The 17,952-nt window shown below is 34.6% G+C and overlaps 1 protein-coding gene and 1 pseudogene across 1 annotated transcript; both read left to right on the plus strand.

Annotated features, from left to right (window-relative positions):
* Positions 1 to 7,515: 7,515 nt before the first annotated feature.
* LOC116860460 (olfactory receptor-like protein OLF2) lies at positions 7,516 to 8,451 on the plus strand. Its single transcript, XM_032846515.1, has one exon. The coding sequence runs from the start codon at positions 7,516 to 7,518 to the stop codon at positions 8,449 to 8,451; it is 936 nt and encodes a 311-aa protein (XP_032702406.1).
* Positions 8,452 to 8,926: 475 nt separating this feature from the next.
* On the plus strand, positions 8,927 to 15,960 carry LOC116860508 (annotated as a pseudogene).
* The last annotated feature ends 1,992 nt before the right edge of the window (positions 15,961 to 17,952 follow it).

Below are 17,952 nucleotides of genomic sequence, written 5' to 3' on the forward strand. Positions count from 1 at the left end.
TAAGTATTGTTTCAATATTGCTTGGTTTGTTAAATCACTGCCCCCAAAATAAGATGGTAAGCCTTCTTTGTTCAAGGACTGAACATCCCATCCCTGTTATCCAAAGTCTGCATTGTGCCAAAGACAAGAAATGGCCAAACAATTAACTGAAGGTATGGTATGTGGCTTGAATAAATATATTTTATAATTCTTCAGAAAGTACATAAAATGGTTGTGGTTACTAAAGTAATGGATCTCTACAAAATTACAGATTAATTATGCTAGAAGTAAGAGCATTTTTCCATGCACATGCTTGGTATCTGTCAATTTCATCTGTCTGTGCTCTATTTTCTGATGGTTAAAGTACTAAATTAGCTTTCTGTGACATCATGGGAATGGCATATACTTGAAGGATCGTATAAGATGCAAGGACACTCTTAATTATCAATTGTAACTATAGAAATTAAAAGCTATTGAATGTAGGGGTGCCTAGGCATCTCGGTTGTTTGGACAACCAACTCTTGGTTTTGGCTCAGGTCATGATCTCATGGGTTGTGAGAAAGAGCCCCTTTTGGGTTCCACACACAGTGGGGAGTCTGCTTGAAGATTCTCTCCCTATAACCCTGCCCCCACTCATGCGTTCTCTCTCTCTTCACATAAATAAATATTTTTTTTAAAGCCATTGAATGTCTTAAATTTTCTAGTTAACTGTTTTGAAATAGATTTCTATGAAAAAATTTCAGAAAAGACAAACCCAAGAGGATTCTTTAATTTTCAAAGGGACAATTGTGGGACCCTTTCCAGTTATACCATATCTTGTGGGGGGCGGGGAATCTATGGAACTTTTTTTTTTTTAATACAAGGCTTTAAGTGTTTCCACCTGAACCATAAGCTCTCAGTTAATACATACTCTTTTTGAAATTGTAACTTAGGAGCAGCAGCTTAGTAGAAAATACTGTTTGAAATACATTGTCCATAAAAAATTGGGTGAAGTAGATTGCTGGAAATTCAGGAAATGTAAATATGTTATCTAGTTAACCCATTACTCTCCCTGCCAACAATTATACATTAACAACATCTAAAACCTGATTTGATCTACATATTGACCGTTGTATCAGATCTAGTAGGTTTGAACTAGAAGAAATAAAATTTTTAAATTGACTAATTTATTAACTATGGGCTTCCTTTGCCTGGATTTTGAGAGGTTTCATAACACATTATAGGGGACAATTTTTAGGTGATTTGTAACTCAGAAGGAAACTTGTGTAGATGGTCTGCAATGTCTCTTTTATCTTGTTACTTTTACCTAGATAGGGAACATCGTATCAAAAGATTTTGATGTATTTCAGCCTATGTCAATCCTCATCATTCCCTTCCCTCTGTAATCTCTGTATCACATTCTTCTCGCATATACCCAATGACAGATAGCAAATATTATTGTCCACTTGAGACTTTTAGGAGTAAAGAGGAGGTCTTTGAAGTGATGATACAAGAGACCTCGAATTCCCCTCCTCCCATGGATACCCCAAATTAACAGCTACAGATAGTACAATTCCCTCTAAAAGAAATCAAGAAAATACCTCAGTAACTATTACACATTGAGCAAATGAGAAAATACCCACATTAAATCAGAGGAAAAGCTAAGACACAACTTTGCCATAAACCCCACCCTTGGCATAGGGGTATACAGTTGGGAGAGATCCCCTGGCTTATGGTTTATGGCCCACATCTAGTCTCCCAACATTTAATAGTCCCACTAAAAGGGTAGACTTCCAAATTCCCTCACTCCAAAGACCAATGAGCCTTAACATCACAACATTCATGACTATAGCAAATAAAATGGGAGCTGCAACCATCATACCGGGGCTCAGAGCAGGGATAACAGAAGAGCCCATCTTTCAGTCTTTCCCCGAAGAAGGTCTATTTGTACAATTTAAAAGCCTGTGGGTCAGGCTTCTGGTTTTGCATGCTACTAGGAGCTGATTGGGATCCTCCCTATACACAAGAGAAGCCCGTGGACATGCCCCCCACTCTCTCCCTCCTGCTGACCTGAAGTCACCAATATCTCATTAAAAAAAAAAAAAAAGTTTGTACATATGTCTGCACCCAATTTTGCAATTGCCACCTGAGGAATGTGTTCCCAGACCACCCGATTCTGAAGTCAAAAGTGTTTCCATTCACCAATGCCAAAGAATTTTAAAATCATTTACATTATCTATGCCAACCATAATGGAATGAAACTAGAAATCAAAAAGAAGACAAAAACGGGAAAATTCACACATGTATGAAGGTTAAACAACATGTTCTTGAATAAACAGGTTAAAGAGGAAACCAAGAAAGACCTCAAAAAGTGTCCTGAGACAAAAATGGAAACACAACACATCAACAATTAGGGAATGAAGCAAAACGGTACTAAGTGGGAAATTATAGTAATAAATGCTAACATTAAGAAAAAAAAAAAACACAAAGATCTTAAATAAACAGCCTAAGTTTGCATGTCAAGGAACTGGAAAAGAAAAACAAAGTCCAACATTAGTACAAGGAAGGAACTAACAAAGATCAGAGCTTAAAGAAGTGAAAGAGACATTAAAAGGAAATAAATAAGTTCAATCAAACTAAGAGCTTGTTTTCTGGAAAGATAAATAAAACAAACAAATCTTTAGCTAGATTTACCAAGACAAAAAGAGAGAAAACTCAAATAAATATTATTATAACTGAAAGAAGATACACTTCAATCAATAGCACACAAATATAAAGAATCATAATGGCTTACCATGAATAATTATAATTATATGTCAACAATTTAGACATCCTGGAAGAAACAAATAAGTTTCTAGGACATAAAACTGACCAAGACTGAATCATGCAAAAATAGAAAATCCGAATAGACTAATTGCTATTAAGGAGATTAAATCAGTAATCTAAACCCTCCTCGAAAAGAAAATTCAGGACCGAGATGTCTTCATTGGTGAATTCTATCAAACACTTTAAGATGTAATAAATAGTTCTTTTCAAACTCTTCCAGAAATTAGAAGAAGTAATTTTTCCAAACTCATTTTATGAGACCATCACTACCCTAAAATCAGCAACAAACAAGGACACTACAAGAAAATTAAAGGCCAATATCCGTGATGGGCATAGAGGCAAAAGTTTCCACAGTATAATTACAAGCCAAACTCAACAGTGAAAAAAAAGAGTCATAATCCATAATCAAGTGTGATTTAGTCCGGGGATGCAAGGATGGTCCAACATTCTTAAATCTGTCAATATGTTATAGCACATTAACAAAACAAGAGATAAAAATCCTAAGACAAAGCTTCGGTTTATCAGACACCTAAAGGGCTTTTCCTCATAATGTCTCAAAATCCTTTTTAGTCTGTATAGGCTAAAAGAAAGAGCCAGATAACCTATTTCAATTATGTCTCAGTTTCTAAATACCTCAGTGATTTGGGTAAGTCATAGTCATATCTTATTTATCTTCTATCAGGAAATTTAGAATTATCAGGGATAGCAAACAAATTTCCAATAATTCTCATTTATTAATTAGAAAACACTGTCAGTAACTCTTGATTTGAGAAAGACTTTAAAGCTAAATCTAGGGTTAGTGGGAAAGAGAACTATGATCAGTTAATAATACTGATCACAGTCAGAGTAGGGTAGAGAGAATTGAAATGGCAGCAGACATGCCATATATTGGACATCTCTGCATCAGATAACTTCTCTTATTTTTGATAGTTCTCTTAGATTTGAGTTTTTGAGGCAACAAAATTTTATTCAGTAATCTTAAAACACAAAACAAAACACAAAATACAAAACCACTAACCTAACATATGCCCTGTATTTTAGCATACTTAACAGCTCCTGCTGTTTGTGAGTCTGAAATATAGTAGCTCTCATTTATCCACAGGGGACGCCTCTCAAGACACCCCCAGTAGAGGCCTGAAACCTCAGCTAGTACCATAACCTATGTATACTATGGTTTTTTTTTTTTTCCCTTTTCCTATGCACACCTATGATAAAGTTTAATTTATAAACTGGGCACAGTAAAAGATTAAGAACAATAATAATATGGGGCACATGGGTGGCTCAGTGGGTTAAGCCTCTGCCTTCGGCTCGGGGTCATGGTCTCAGGGTCCTGGGATCGAGCCCCGCATTGGGCTCTCTGCTCAGCAGGGAGCCTGCTTCCTCCTCTCTCTCTGCCTGCCTCTCTGCCTACTTGTGATCTCTGCCTGTCAAATAAATAAATAAATAAAAATCTTTAAAAAAAAAAAGAACAATAATAATAAAATAAAATAATTATAAAGTACTGTAAAAAAAAATCATATGATCCTCTCAATAGATGCAGCAAACACAACTGACAAAATTCAATATCCTTTTGTGATAAAACTTTCCATAGACTGGGTAGAGAGGGAAATTACCTCAACATGAACAAAGATCCCACATACCAAGACCACAGCTAACATAATACTCCACAGTGCAAAGGTGAAACTTACCCTTTCACATGAAGAACAAGAAAAGGACACCCATCCTTACCACTTTTATTCAAAACAATAGTGAAAATCCTAACCACAACAACTAAGAAACAAAAGTGCCCAAATTGGAAAGGAAGAAATCCAACGGTCTCCATTTGAAGATGACATGATATTATATTTACAGGATCCTAAAGACTCCAGGAAAAAACAGAACCAATAAAAAAATCAGTAAAGTTGCTGGATATAAAATCGACAAACAAAAAATTGCTTGCTTTTTTATATACTAACAATGATCTGTTAGACAAATTAAAAAAAATGCCATTAACAGTAACATGAAAAAATAAAATACTTAAGTACAAATTTAGTTAAGGAGATGAAAACTGTACACTAAAAACTATAAGATATTGATAAAAGAAGTTGAAGAAGACACAAGTGAATGGAAAGATATTCCATGCTCATACACTCAAAGAATTGTCAGTTGGAAATCAGGAAGTGTTTTGTTCTCCAGTTTTTTTTCTGTTTTCTCAAGATTGCTTTGGTTTTTTAAGGTCTTCCTTTGTTTGTTCATACAAACTTTAAGGTGGTTTTTCCTATTACAGTGATAGTCATCATTGGAATTTTGATAGGAATTGCATTGAATATGTAGATCGCTTTCGGTAAGATGGCTATTTTAACAATATTTAGAGAGGGCACAAAATTACACTCCAATACTTCTTAACTTTGTAAAAGTTGAAATGAATAAAAACAAACTAACTGAAAGAAAAATAGAATCAGGGTGTTCCCTAAAGCCTTCTTCATGTACAAATGCATGTATGAGCTATATGAGTTGAAATAGTTTGCAAAACCTCTTTATTTCCTCTTCTCCACCACCAATTCATCCAATCACTTAAAATATTTACCAACTGATATTAAATTAGACATTACTTCTGCCAGTCTTGGTGCTAGAGCTGCAGGTTACACAGAACTTAGCCAAGGCCAGCTATTATTTCTAAAAAGCTTATGATGTAGTAAAAGACATATATCTGAAAGAAATAAAAATAATTCAAGAAGAAGGGTGCTAAGTATATGGGTGTTATAGTCATAAATTAATTCAAATCCTGCTGGATAACATGGTTGTTAGAATGACATCAAATGTGCTTCATGAAAACAAAGTATTAAATATAACTGTTAAAGAATGGTTATATTTCTAAGTGGGAAAGGGGAAGAGATTGTTTTGGAAGTGGCAGAACCAGTATAGAAAGAATTAATAATAAATAATGATTAACAAATACTTATTTAATAAATTTATGAATTTAATAAATTAAAATAAATAATAACTGAGACAAAAACAATGAAATAAAGGGTCTATTTAAATTTCATTAGATGTCTAGAGGAAGATGCCATAGACTCAGGATAGCAACGACTCATACTGTAATATCATTTTACCTTCCTAAAGATGACCCGTGTGATGCAAATGCAAAGAATTCAAATTCAGCCTTTGCTAAAATTGTTGCAACAGTCACAGAGGAAAATACAGAACTAGAAATCTGATTAATCACATGTTTGTATACAGAAGTGTGAGGGCAAAGGTGTGAGAGACTGCAGTCCCAAAGGACACTAAATAAAAACAAAATGCAATCTGTTCGTGGTGTTCAGCTACCAGGGGCAAGCACAGAAAGACTTGCTTATCACAGGTAGGTTTCCTAGTCACCAAATTTAAAGAATGATGAATAAAAAACTTTCTATTGGAAAAGTGAGGAATCAAATATTCAGAAAATATAAATGAGTATTTTTTTTTTTTACTTATTTCCTTTGGGTAATAATCTGTAATCTAGTGGCAAAAATATATATTTCTTATAAAACAGGGTGTTTTGGAGTAATTTTCATTAGCGAATTTATAGTTTTTTTATACATAAGCCAAAGTAAAGAAGAAAAACATTATTTAATCATGAGAAAGGGTATATGTAAATTTAAGATTTTTTTCTAATTTTTAAACCAATAAAAATTGAGATATCACAATACAAATACCAATTTGTATAAATTCAGCCCCATATGAACACATACCATATTTATGCCCATCCAAAACAAACTGAGGCCATCACTTATATTCCAATTGTCATCTATCAACAGAAAGACAGGTGCAAGCATATATGTACATATATACACAAATAGAAGCCTGTATATATCAGAAATATCTATTTCTTGTACTCATCTTTATTTTTTTTTTTAATTTGTTTATTTATTTGAGAGAGATTGGGAGAGAGAGCAGGTGGAAGGGTAAAGGGAAAGGAGAGAGAATCTTAAGCAGAATCTCTGCTGAGTGCAAAGCCTGCTTTGGGGCTAGATTCCATCACCCTGAGATCATGACCTGAGCTGAAACCAAGATTCAAATGCCTAACCAACCGCACTACCAAGGCATATCTTCCATCTCTTATTTTTGATGAAAAACTCAGATTTAACATCCAAAGAGATGGAGTTGTATATGTTAAGTTGTTTTTGTTTGTTTTTAGCCTTTTTCCTTTGCTGGTCAAAAGACATGATTTTTGGCACCAGACCACTCCTAAGTGCAAGTAACAATAATGTGGCAAAGCAGTAAAAATCATCGTATTGCTCAGTATTTTTAAATCAGAGATATGTGTACTATTTCTAAATTAAACAGAGTCTCAAACAAATCTTGATTCCTGAGGACCTCAGCAAGAGTAATCTCTTATGTACTCAATTGGATATTTATTTTTCAGATATAAGAATGTATTTCAACCTTGTCTTTAATTTAGCTATGACTTTCATGTTATATTTGACCTGCACTGAGCCTTTATTTGTGATTGACAATGAGATAAAGCAGGGAAGGTAGCACCCAAGTTATATATCTTGTAGGTGATCTCCAAATTTAGAATCAAACTCTCTAAATTCTATTCCAAACACTTTAACTTTGTCAACAATAGGACAGTGAAATTTGTCCAGGCTATTTTCTGAAATAAATACTTTCTGACATATAGATTATATTTTTGTGAATGTTAAGAAGAATTAAAATCTTGATATACCATTCCTTGATCATTTCTGTAGCATCTTGGAAGAATTAAGAAGAATGGATGGAAAAAATTGCTCTTCTGTGAATGAATTCCTTCTCTTGGGAATTAGCAATGAACCTGGAGTTAAAATGACTCTGTTTATCACATTTCTTATTATCTATCTTATCATTCTTGTTGCAAACCTGGGGATGATCATTTTAATCAGAATGGATTCTCACCTTCACACACCCATGTATTTCTTCCTCAGCCACCTCTCCTTCAGTGACCTCTGTTATTCTACAGCAGTTGGACCCAGGATGCTGGTAGGCTACATTGCCAAGAACAAGTCAATTCCCTTCTATGGCTGTGCTCTGCAATTCTTAATCTTCTGTACTTTTGCAGATTCTGAGTGTCTGCTGCTGGCCGCAATGGCCTTTGACTGGTACAAAGCCATTAGCAACCCCTTGCTCTACACAGTCAGCATGTCCAGCAGACTGTGCTCCTTGCTCATGGCTGGGGTTTACATGGTGGCAATTGTGGATGCTTCAGTAAATACCATACTAACATTCCGGTTATGTTTCTGTGGGTCTAATGTGATTAACCATTTCTTCTGTGATGTCCCACCTCTCCTCGTGTTGTCTTGCTCAGCCATACAGTTTAATGAGTTAGTGATATTCACCATTTTTGGCTTCATTGAACTGATTACTCTTTCAGGGCTGTTTGTGTCTTACTGCTATATCATCCTAGCAGTGATAAAGATCAACTCTGCTGAGGGGAGATTCAAAGCTTTCTCCACCTGCACCTCCCACTTAACGGCTGTTGCGATTTTCCAGGGAACTCTGCTCTTTATGTATTTCCGGCCGAGTTCTTCCTACTCTCTTGATCAGGACAAAATGACCTCATTGTTTTACACCCTTGTGATTCCCATGCTAAACCCTCTGATTTATAGCCTACGGAATAAGGATGTGAAAGATGCCCTGAAGAACCTTAAAAATAAAAAGTGGTTTCATTGAAAACTTTTACGTGTGTATTTTCCCTCCAATCTTACAGTAAAATTTATAAACATTAAAATTGTTTTGACTAATGTGATGTGATGTGAAACAAGAAATATTTATAAACTGTTTCAACCATACCCAAATGTATCATTCCCTAAGTACTCTCTGGTTCATTTTATGTCTTGACTTTGTATTGGTACTCTTTAATTGAAAATTTCTGGACTTCTAGTTTGCCTAATAATTGTTTCCTCAATCTTTCATTTGTGCATGAAATGAAGTTTCTAGATGTTATTGAGAGTTTCCTCAGTACCTATTGCATCCACTCTGTATTTTATAGCAAATCCAGTAGTTTTACGCTAATGAATCTCGTCATCTAATGGAAGTGACAAATATTAAATAATCATTCAAATTATTTATAATAAAAGAAATTATTCCATAAAGTAAAAAGACTGACCACTGTTAAACAATGCACAATGTTCAAATACAGTGAAGAATGTTGGAAAATGCTTCTGGTACTGGAGATAATCTGAGACTTAACAGGTAAGTAGGGATCAGCTGAGAGATACCTGAAGGTAGAGAAAGCATTCTATGCTGACGGATCAGCAACTAGGGTGTCCTCAGGGGCATGAGACCATTTCATTTCTGTGGAATTTAAAGACAACCAGTGTGGTCGCATTATAGTTCTGCAGTTTACAACTCATTCACTTCCTCCGCTAGTTTTCCTTCGCTCCAACACTTGTTAAAATTGGTTCACACATCACCTTGTCCAGGAGCATTGTTGAATCCATAACTGTTTCCTAAATCATTCCCTTCAATGTGGGGGAATGAATTTGCAGAGTTTAAGGACTGTGCATTTTTGTCTGTTTACTCAAGCGTCACCATAGCATCTGGGTAAAGAAAGGAAGAAAGATACTGAAAAAAGTTAATTTTTATCAAATGTTTATTTATAGGAGGCAAAAGAAAAAAAAATCACTGAGGTCAAGTATGTGCCTTAAAAACATTTTTGTATCACATACATAAGCACATAAAATGGTTGTGGATGCTAACATAAGGGAAAGTTAAAGACATATAAATTATTTGGAAAATAATTAAACCAAAGAGCTCTTATCCAGGTGTTTACAGCCTATTTGCAACTTACCTTGGCTCTCTGCTCTCGCTTGCTGATGATCAAATCACTGCAGTGATTTGTTGAGTAAGCAGGGACAAAGACAGGGATTTGAAGAACCATACAGGAATCAGGGGCACTCTTAAAGCTTTGCTACAATTACACAAAATAAAAATTATTCAATGTCTAAGTCTACCTAAGTGCCATTGTTAAAGCCTTTGGTGAAAACCTTTCAGATTGCCAGTAAAGCCCACCTAGGACAATGAGAGTCCTTCTGTTGTCAATGATATTTTTTTCTGGGATTCTGAGGCATGGTAAGGGGAGGTATAAAGATAAAACAAACAAACAAAAGGAACAGAGGATGCTATTTTTCAGTTACAATGTCTCCTCAAATGCCCCATTTTTTTCAAATATTATCTATGAATTGGGAATTATCTTGAAGAGCATTTGAATGAGACTAACGCCCAAGCATAGATGGGTGTCAACCTAAGAAGCATCAAGATGCCATCAACTAGCACACTCCTCTCCTGTGGACCATGGCAATGTATTCAATCTGCATCTTGGTTCCTATAAGCAAATCTAAGTCTAATGTGTGAATTAGAGAAAGAAATTTTATATTTATTAAATGACATATTTTAAGTTCGATAAACAAGTGGCTAAAAAGGAATTTGACTGATTTGTAAAATCTATGAGACCCCTATGCCTAAATTTGTAATAGCAGAGGATGAATAATCACTTAACATAAACTTTAGGGAATTAATGATTGAAGCAGGGGATTGGGCTAATGACCTGCAGGAAATTTATATCTTTGTTTTACATAGAAAGTCAGGGAGTTGTAGTATCAAAGTATTTTAATCTGATTCATATTATCTAATCCAATCCTAATCATTTCCTAGAATTTCTTTATCCATAATTCATATGCTTCTCATAGTTTACCTATCTCCAATGGTGGCAACTATAGTTCAAGTAAGACATTACCAATGCCTGTATGTAATGAGTCAATATTATAGGTCTGTTTCTTCTTAAGACTTTCTTATTCTGACCAGGCACTGGCATCCCTAAACATTAATGTTACAATGATAAAAGATTAGAAAATATGTACAATGATACAAGCAATGAACTACATACTGTGGAAAAGCTGGTTAGGGAAATTTGTTAAATCAAAACAGCAATAATTCTCACAAATTGGTTATTGTGTAGCTCTTTCTTAAGAGGAAGCAACGTTTGCTTGAACTCTGCAAACGTGCTGTGTACTGGAAAAACAATGACAGCAAAATTGGGTCTGAATCTCTACGGTCAAGTCACAGTAATTGTGACCGTCAATAAATCATTTTTCTTCTTTGGGCCTCAGTTTCCATTCTATCAAAAAAGGGTTTTAAACTGAATAATCCTTATTGTGCATTCCAGATACCACATTCAGTACCCATACTGATATGATTCTATAAATGGATAATGCATAAAGCCACTGCTATCTTTGGGGAGATTTGAATATAGCAGATGGGTGGGACTACATTACAACGCTGGGCCAATTTTTACGTGAACTGTAATTGGTAGTGATGACAGATAGATAGCACTGATTGCAAGATCCCTCATACCATAAAGTGAGCCCATTTGACTAACTTTCAATTCTTCATTTTGACTTTAAGAGACTTTTATGAGATGATATAGTGAATATCCAACTTTCTTAGTCAAGTTTACAGAATAGCTAAAATTAAAATGGCAGACAATATTATGTGAGATGCACACAGATTTCACTCATTGATAATGGGATAGTGGAAGCATAAGTTGGCATACTGCTTTGGAAAATTGTGTGGTAAAATTAGATAAAACTAAATTTTACACACACACACACACACACACACACACACACACGTTTCCTATTCCTGGTTTTATACCCAAGATAAATAAATGTATATCTCTACTAGAAGACATATGCAAGAATGTTCACATCAATGTTATTGGGAATAAAAAAAGAGAAGATAACTGCCTATCCATGTTAAAATAAACACATCAATTGGATACTATATCTGTATAGAAGAATACTATACAACAGTGAGAATGAATGTGCTGGGTTACACCAGCATGTTGTTGAGTAACACAGTACATGAAGCAGGCATCTACTTATGCATGGCTCAAAAAATACGAAACTAATGTGTTGTGATAAAAGGTAAGAAAGTAAATACTCCTTGTGGATAAGAAGCTAGTAACTTAGGAAGTAGCAAGTGGAAGGCTTTGGTCATTCTGGTCATGTTTTGTTTCTTGGTCAGTGTCCTGACTACAGGTTTTTTATTTTGTTCTGTTTTCATTTATCCAATAGTATACTAATTATTTAAGTATTTTCTATACATGTTTTAAATATCAAAGCGTTTTCCAAAAGCAGAGTCCCTTCACCATTAGATTTTTAGGAGACTTCAGAATTTTATTATTATAAACTTTTATCTCCATTAAGGTCACGTAGACAATAAAGTTCAAAATATATTTTATAAGATCCATGGCATAAATTTCATAGACTATTTCAATGAACAACTATGACTTTTCTTATTAAAAATTGCTGTCTTTTTAATAGAACAAGTGTGTCTTATTTAACCAATAACCTCTAATATTGTTTTCAGCAATAAGGAGACTTAGGACACCTAGTTTTCTTTGGTATCATTGTCATTCACTGAACTTATTCCCAAAGGCTCATCACTCAGCTGCGCAACTACTTTCTGAGGGAGGGTATTCAAAGTAGTTACCTACATTGATTGCAATGGCACCAGGGAAGCCATTTAGATACAGTTTCTTTTCTCACTCGCTTGTCTCTGGTGTCTTACATTGCAATGAAGTCATTTTCTCTCATTATTTAAGAAACTCATCTTCAATTAAAAATAAATCCTTTGAGATGTTAATTATTCAATTTTTAATAATAATATAATTACTAAGGCTCAGATTTTAATGGAAAAGTTTAACGGGAAGTTAGACTAAATGGTCTATGGGGCAGTCAAGTTTAGGGAGGTAAATTTAGATTTTATCTAAATAGAGCATAACCTAAAGAGGTTTGTTATCCCTAGAGACAGAGAACCACTTGATGTGAAAATGAGTTTGGGAAGGAATCATATGAAGTGACCAAGGATACATCTCATTCTTTTAATATGAAGCAGAGAAGTAAATAATGGTAATAAAGTTCTAGGGTACCACAAATGCTTTGGTGTCTTCAGTTGAATGGGTGGCAAATTACTACAATTACGTAGTTTGAGCTTAGCCTCAATCATATCTCCTAAGGCAGTAGATTCAGCATGTTTGTATAGTAATAAATGAAAAGGCTGTTGAAATGTATCACTAAAAGCCATTTCCCCCACATTAAGAATACTTTATTTTAGTGATTTTAACCTATGATGTGGTCTAGATTTATAGGAACCATGAAAAAACAGAATGCCCCTGTCTAGTCCCCTGGGAGGACTCAGATGAAAAAATTACCTGGGATATTTGTTCCCATACACTGGTTCTCCTTGTAACTTCTTAAGTTATCTTCTGAATACACAGATATGGCATTTACTTGATTCATTTGAAGGGAATCAATTAATTGAAGTAGGGCAACACATAGAGCAGAAGACATTAAATATATTACTGTATACTGCAGTCAACAGTGGGCTTTAATGACACATAGACGTGCGCTTATTAGTGAAGGAAAGGAACTTCCTTCCACCCTTCAAGTCTTCCCACTGAATTAAGAGTGAAATTGACATGACAGATTAATAGGAGTTAAAAAAAAAAACACAAAATTTTATTATATGCTCAATATGGCCCAGTAATGAAATTGAGATCTAAAGAAATGACCAAGGCAGACAGATTTTTATATTATTTATACAAGCAAACAATAAATCTGTAAGGATTTGGCAGGACAATATATACAATGGAGTATTATGCCTCCATCAGAAAGAATGAATACCCAACTTTTGTATCAACATGGACGGGACTGGAGGAGATTATGCTGAGTGAAATAAGTCAAGCAGAGAGTCAATTATCATATGGTTTCATTTATTTGTGGTTTCACTTACTTGTGGAACACAAGGAATAACACAAAGGACATTAGGAGAAGGAAAGAATAAGTGACTTTGGGGAAATTGGAGGGGGAGGCAAAGCATGAGAGACTGTGGACTCTGAGAAACAAACTGAGGGTTTTGGAGGGGAAGCGGGGGTTAGATGAGCCTGGTGGTGGGTATTATGGAGTGCATGTATTACATGGAGCACTGGGTATGGTGCATAAACAATGAATTTTGGAACACTGAAAAAAGATAAAATTAAATTAAATTAAATAAAAAGATTTGGCAGGACAAAGAAAACTGAACTTTGCAAGCTTCAATAAAGTAAGAAATTCTAAACAGGATTTGGTCTGTGGTAGTAAATTAGTAAGATATAACGAGGCTGTTTATGCAGACTTCTAGGCTCTGAATTTCTTATAACTGGTGATAAGGATTTGTTTTCACCTCCTGATAAAAGGAGGGCACCTTTTGCATGGGAAATTTAGTTCCTGTTTTCAGGGGGACAGAGGAGAGTCAGAATATCCTCCTTGCACAGGCTGTCTCTTAAATAACTAACCAGTATGCCATAGTGGTATATTTGGGGTGGCCTGCCATGGCCCTTATGTTAGCATCCTGCAGTGATTCACATGTTGGAAAGTATCACACAGAACACGGCTCCTACAGTTTGTACCCACCAACATTGCCATATTGCCCAACTTTAGGGCCATCTACATTACTTTTTTTTCTTTTTTAACATAGTTGACACAATAGTACATTAGTTTCAGGTGTACAACATGGTGATTCAACAAGTCCATATTTTAATGCTATGTTCACCATAAGGGTAGCTACCATCTGTCACCATACAATGCCACTGTGGTACCATTGACTATATTCCCTACTCTGTATCTCTCATCCCTGTGACTTACTCCATAACTGGAAGTCTGTATTTCTTACTCACTTTCCTGTATTTGCACTCCTCTCCTCTGGCAGCCATCAGGTAAATGTGAAATCTAAAAGAAAAACAAAGCAAATAAACAAAAAGCAGAATCAGACCTCTAAATACAGAGAACAAACTGATTGTTATGTTACTTACTTTTTATGTATTCTCTGGATTTGTGTAATATAGCAACTCATTGAACAACAATAATAATGAAGTGTTCAGCTAAGGTAAAACTATATGTTGGCTAATTGAATCTATAAATAAATAAGCAAATAAATAAATAAATACATGATTTATAGAGTCTTCCAAAGATGGAGAATTGCTGAAAAGAGATAGTTCTCATAAGTAACTGATACGTTTCCTCTTTAATTTTAAAGTGTTAATTTCTACTATATATAAAGAAGTGTATTTCTTAAAGAAAAAATTTATCCAAAATAAATTTAGAGTAAATTAAAATGAATAAATAAATAAATGAATGCAACACTTGGTCAGTTTTCTGAGGTTAAAAAAGACAATTTACAGAAATAAATCATGTTCTATCTTAGAGATGATACTTTTTGGATATATACAGAAAGGTCAAATTCTGAACTATCATTTTCTTAATTATTTTTGTTAGAGTTTACAAGGATAAAGAAGATGGACAGGGAAATTATTTCTCTTGGGAATTACCAATAACTGGACCACAAAGGGAACCCTTGTACCATGTTTCTAGGCACTTATTAATTTCCTGGCAGATCTTAGAATGTTCATTATAATTACAATGGATTACACACCAATACTTTATCCTCAGCCACTTCTCCTTCTGTGATCTCTGCTATAGCACACAATTGGACCCAAGATGCAGCTGGCTGCATTTGCCAACATCAAATCAATTTCCATCACTGGCTGTGCTCTGCAATTCTTCACCTTCTGTACCTGCAGATTCGTGTCTACTGCTGTGGTGATGGTCTTTGACTGGTACAAAGTCATTGGCCGCACCTTGTGCTCCCTGCTCATGGCCAGGATTTACATGGTAGGAATGTCAGATGCTTTGATATCCCTGACATTAACATCCCACTTATGTTTCTGTATGTCATGTGATTCATCTTTTCTTCTGTGATATCTCTCATCTCTTATTGTTGTCTTGCTTAGATACACAGGTCAAGGATTTCTTTTTTTTTTTTTTTTTTACATTTTTGTCTTCTTTGAACTGAGCACCATTTTAGGAGTTCTTGACTCTATCTTGTCAGTCTTGAAGATCTACTCTGCTGAGAGAAGATTCAAAGTTTCTCCACCTACACCTCCCACCTAGGAGTTGTGGCAATCTTCTGGGGAGCTATGATTTTCATATATTCTGGCCAAATTCTTCCTTCTCCTTAGCTTAAGACAAAATGAACTCTTTGTTTTATACTCCTGTGAGTCCTGTGTTAAATTCTTTGATTCACAGCCTATGGAACAAGAATGTGAAAGAGATGATGGAAAAACTGAAAAATAAAATCTGATTTTAAGTAAGTAGTTATATAGTATAACATTTATATTTATATACATATACACATAAACATACTCTTCTGATTTCATATATTGTATTATTTCACTATATTATACTATGCTATTAAGTTGTCATAAATAAATTAATTAATACAGAAGGATTTTACTATGTCACTATGATACCAATATTTGGAGTTTCCTAAATATGGTATATTTTACTGTATATCTCCATTTAAAGTAATTCTCATTTAATATTTGGAACACTTTTCTGTCTTCATCTTAGTGTGTTAATTTTGCATTTATTGTTTATTTTATGCATTAATTTAATTATTATAAGAACTATAAGTGTTTATTACATTGTTTATATTCCAGTGAATTCAATAATGTAATATAAATAAATAAAATTAATTAAAAATAAATAAATAAAATTAATTAAATAAAATTAAATAGTCTTAGAAATATCATGATAACCTCTAATCTCCCTGAAGTGAAAAGGTAAGAAACTCTAAGTTCAAACAAAATGCCTACCTGTAGAGTGTGGAGAAGAAACGATTCCTTGAAATTCTGTTTCAGATCTAAATGGTGAGGAGGGTACAATGGGGATGGGGAGAAAAAAGGAATCCAGATGGAGAGGCTGGAATTACAGATCCTGAGGTGGATAGGACAATGTCTTCTTAGAGGTGATGTGACTGTAAGGAAACAAAATTTTCCCTTTCTTCCCTTCCTGGTTCTTGGCTGATCTAATAATTAAATTGATATAAGATAGATTAACAGGAGAAAAAAATCAACTTTGTGTGTGCAGGATCTCATAAAAATATAAAAATAAGAAGTGGCCAAATAAGGTATCTGTTACAATTTTTAGAAAAAGAAACAATACATTTGTGAAGAATTGACATGACAAAGAAGTTTGGTTTCCGTGTAGTAAACAAGTAAAGAAGTAACAGAGTTTGTCTATATAGATTTCTCAGCCATCAGTTCCCTCTCTGGTGATGAGGAAGTCTCTCTCCTGGTGCAAAGGGAGTACATTTCACATAGAAAATTTATTTCCTGCTTTCAGAAAGACAAAAGAGGCTCAGAGTGTCCTTCTTGCACCTGCTATTCCTTAAGAAACTTTGACTTAAAATAATCAGGGGCTGGAGCACCTGGTTGGATCAGTTTGTTAAGTATTTGACTCTTGCTTTCCACTCAGGCCATGATCTCAGGGTCGTGAGATCAAGCTCCAAGCCAGTTCCATGCTCAGCAGGGATTCTGCTTCTCTCCCTCTTCCTCTGTCCATACGCCCACTACTCCCTTTGTGCACACACATTCTCTCTCTTACATAAAAAGATAAATCTTAAAAAAAAAAAAAATCAATAGCCAAAGTGGTATCTTTTGGGGTGGTGTATTTTGCCCCCCTTCAAAGTCCAACAAGAGAAGGATAAAAAAGTGGAAGGTCCTGATAAAGTACATCTTTGTGCTGAGATTCAACTCAGTCACTTCCACTTGGCTCTTCCTTCCCTCTGTCTTCTCCATCCTGGTTAAATGCTCCTCTTTGTGGTTTAAGGCATCACTGTACTTATGGTTCAGTTGATTTGACCATTGTCTCCAATGTAAAATGATGAATTTTCTTTGCTGCAAGTTGAGTATCATTCTTATCAATCCAGTTTCTTTATCATGTCTGGGTCACAAAATGGAAAAACACATAAATAATAAAACTACACCCTTGATAACATTTTTGAATATTCATTAGGTATTTGTCAAAACATAATTAAATGAAGGTATAATTTGTGCCTTGTATATATGTATTTAATAGCTTATAAGAAAGTTCATAAAAAGGGTTGTAGATATTAAAGTAATAAACTTAAAAATATACTTATATTAATTACCTGGGAAGTAAAAAAAAATCATCTGTGTATTTTCTGGATGTGCTCATCTTCATTTGGCTCTGCTCAAGTTTTCTGATGTCAACCACTGGAAGCAGCTTTTTGAAAAAACATGGATATGGACCACAGAAGACTCAATGACAT

This window comes from Lontra canadensis, unplaced genomic scaffold (genome assembly GCF_010015895.1).
Source record: "Lontra canadensis isolate GAN:19392208 unplaced genomic scaffold, GSC_riverotter_1.0 scaffold176, whole genome shotgun sequence".
Classification (NCBI taxonomy): Eukaryota; Metazoa; Chordata; class Mammalia; order Carnivora; family Mustelidae; genus Lontra; species Lontra canadensis.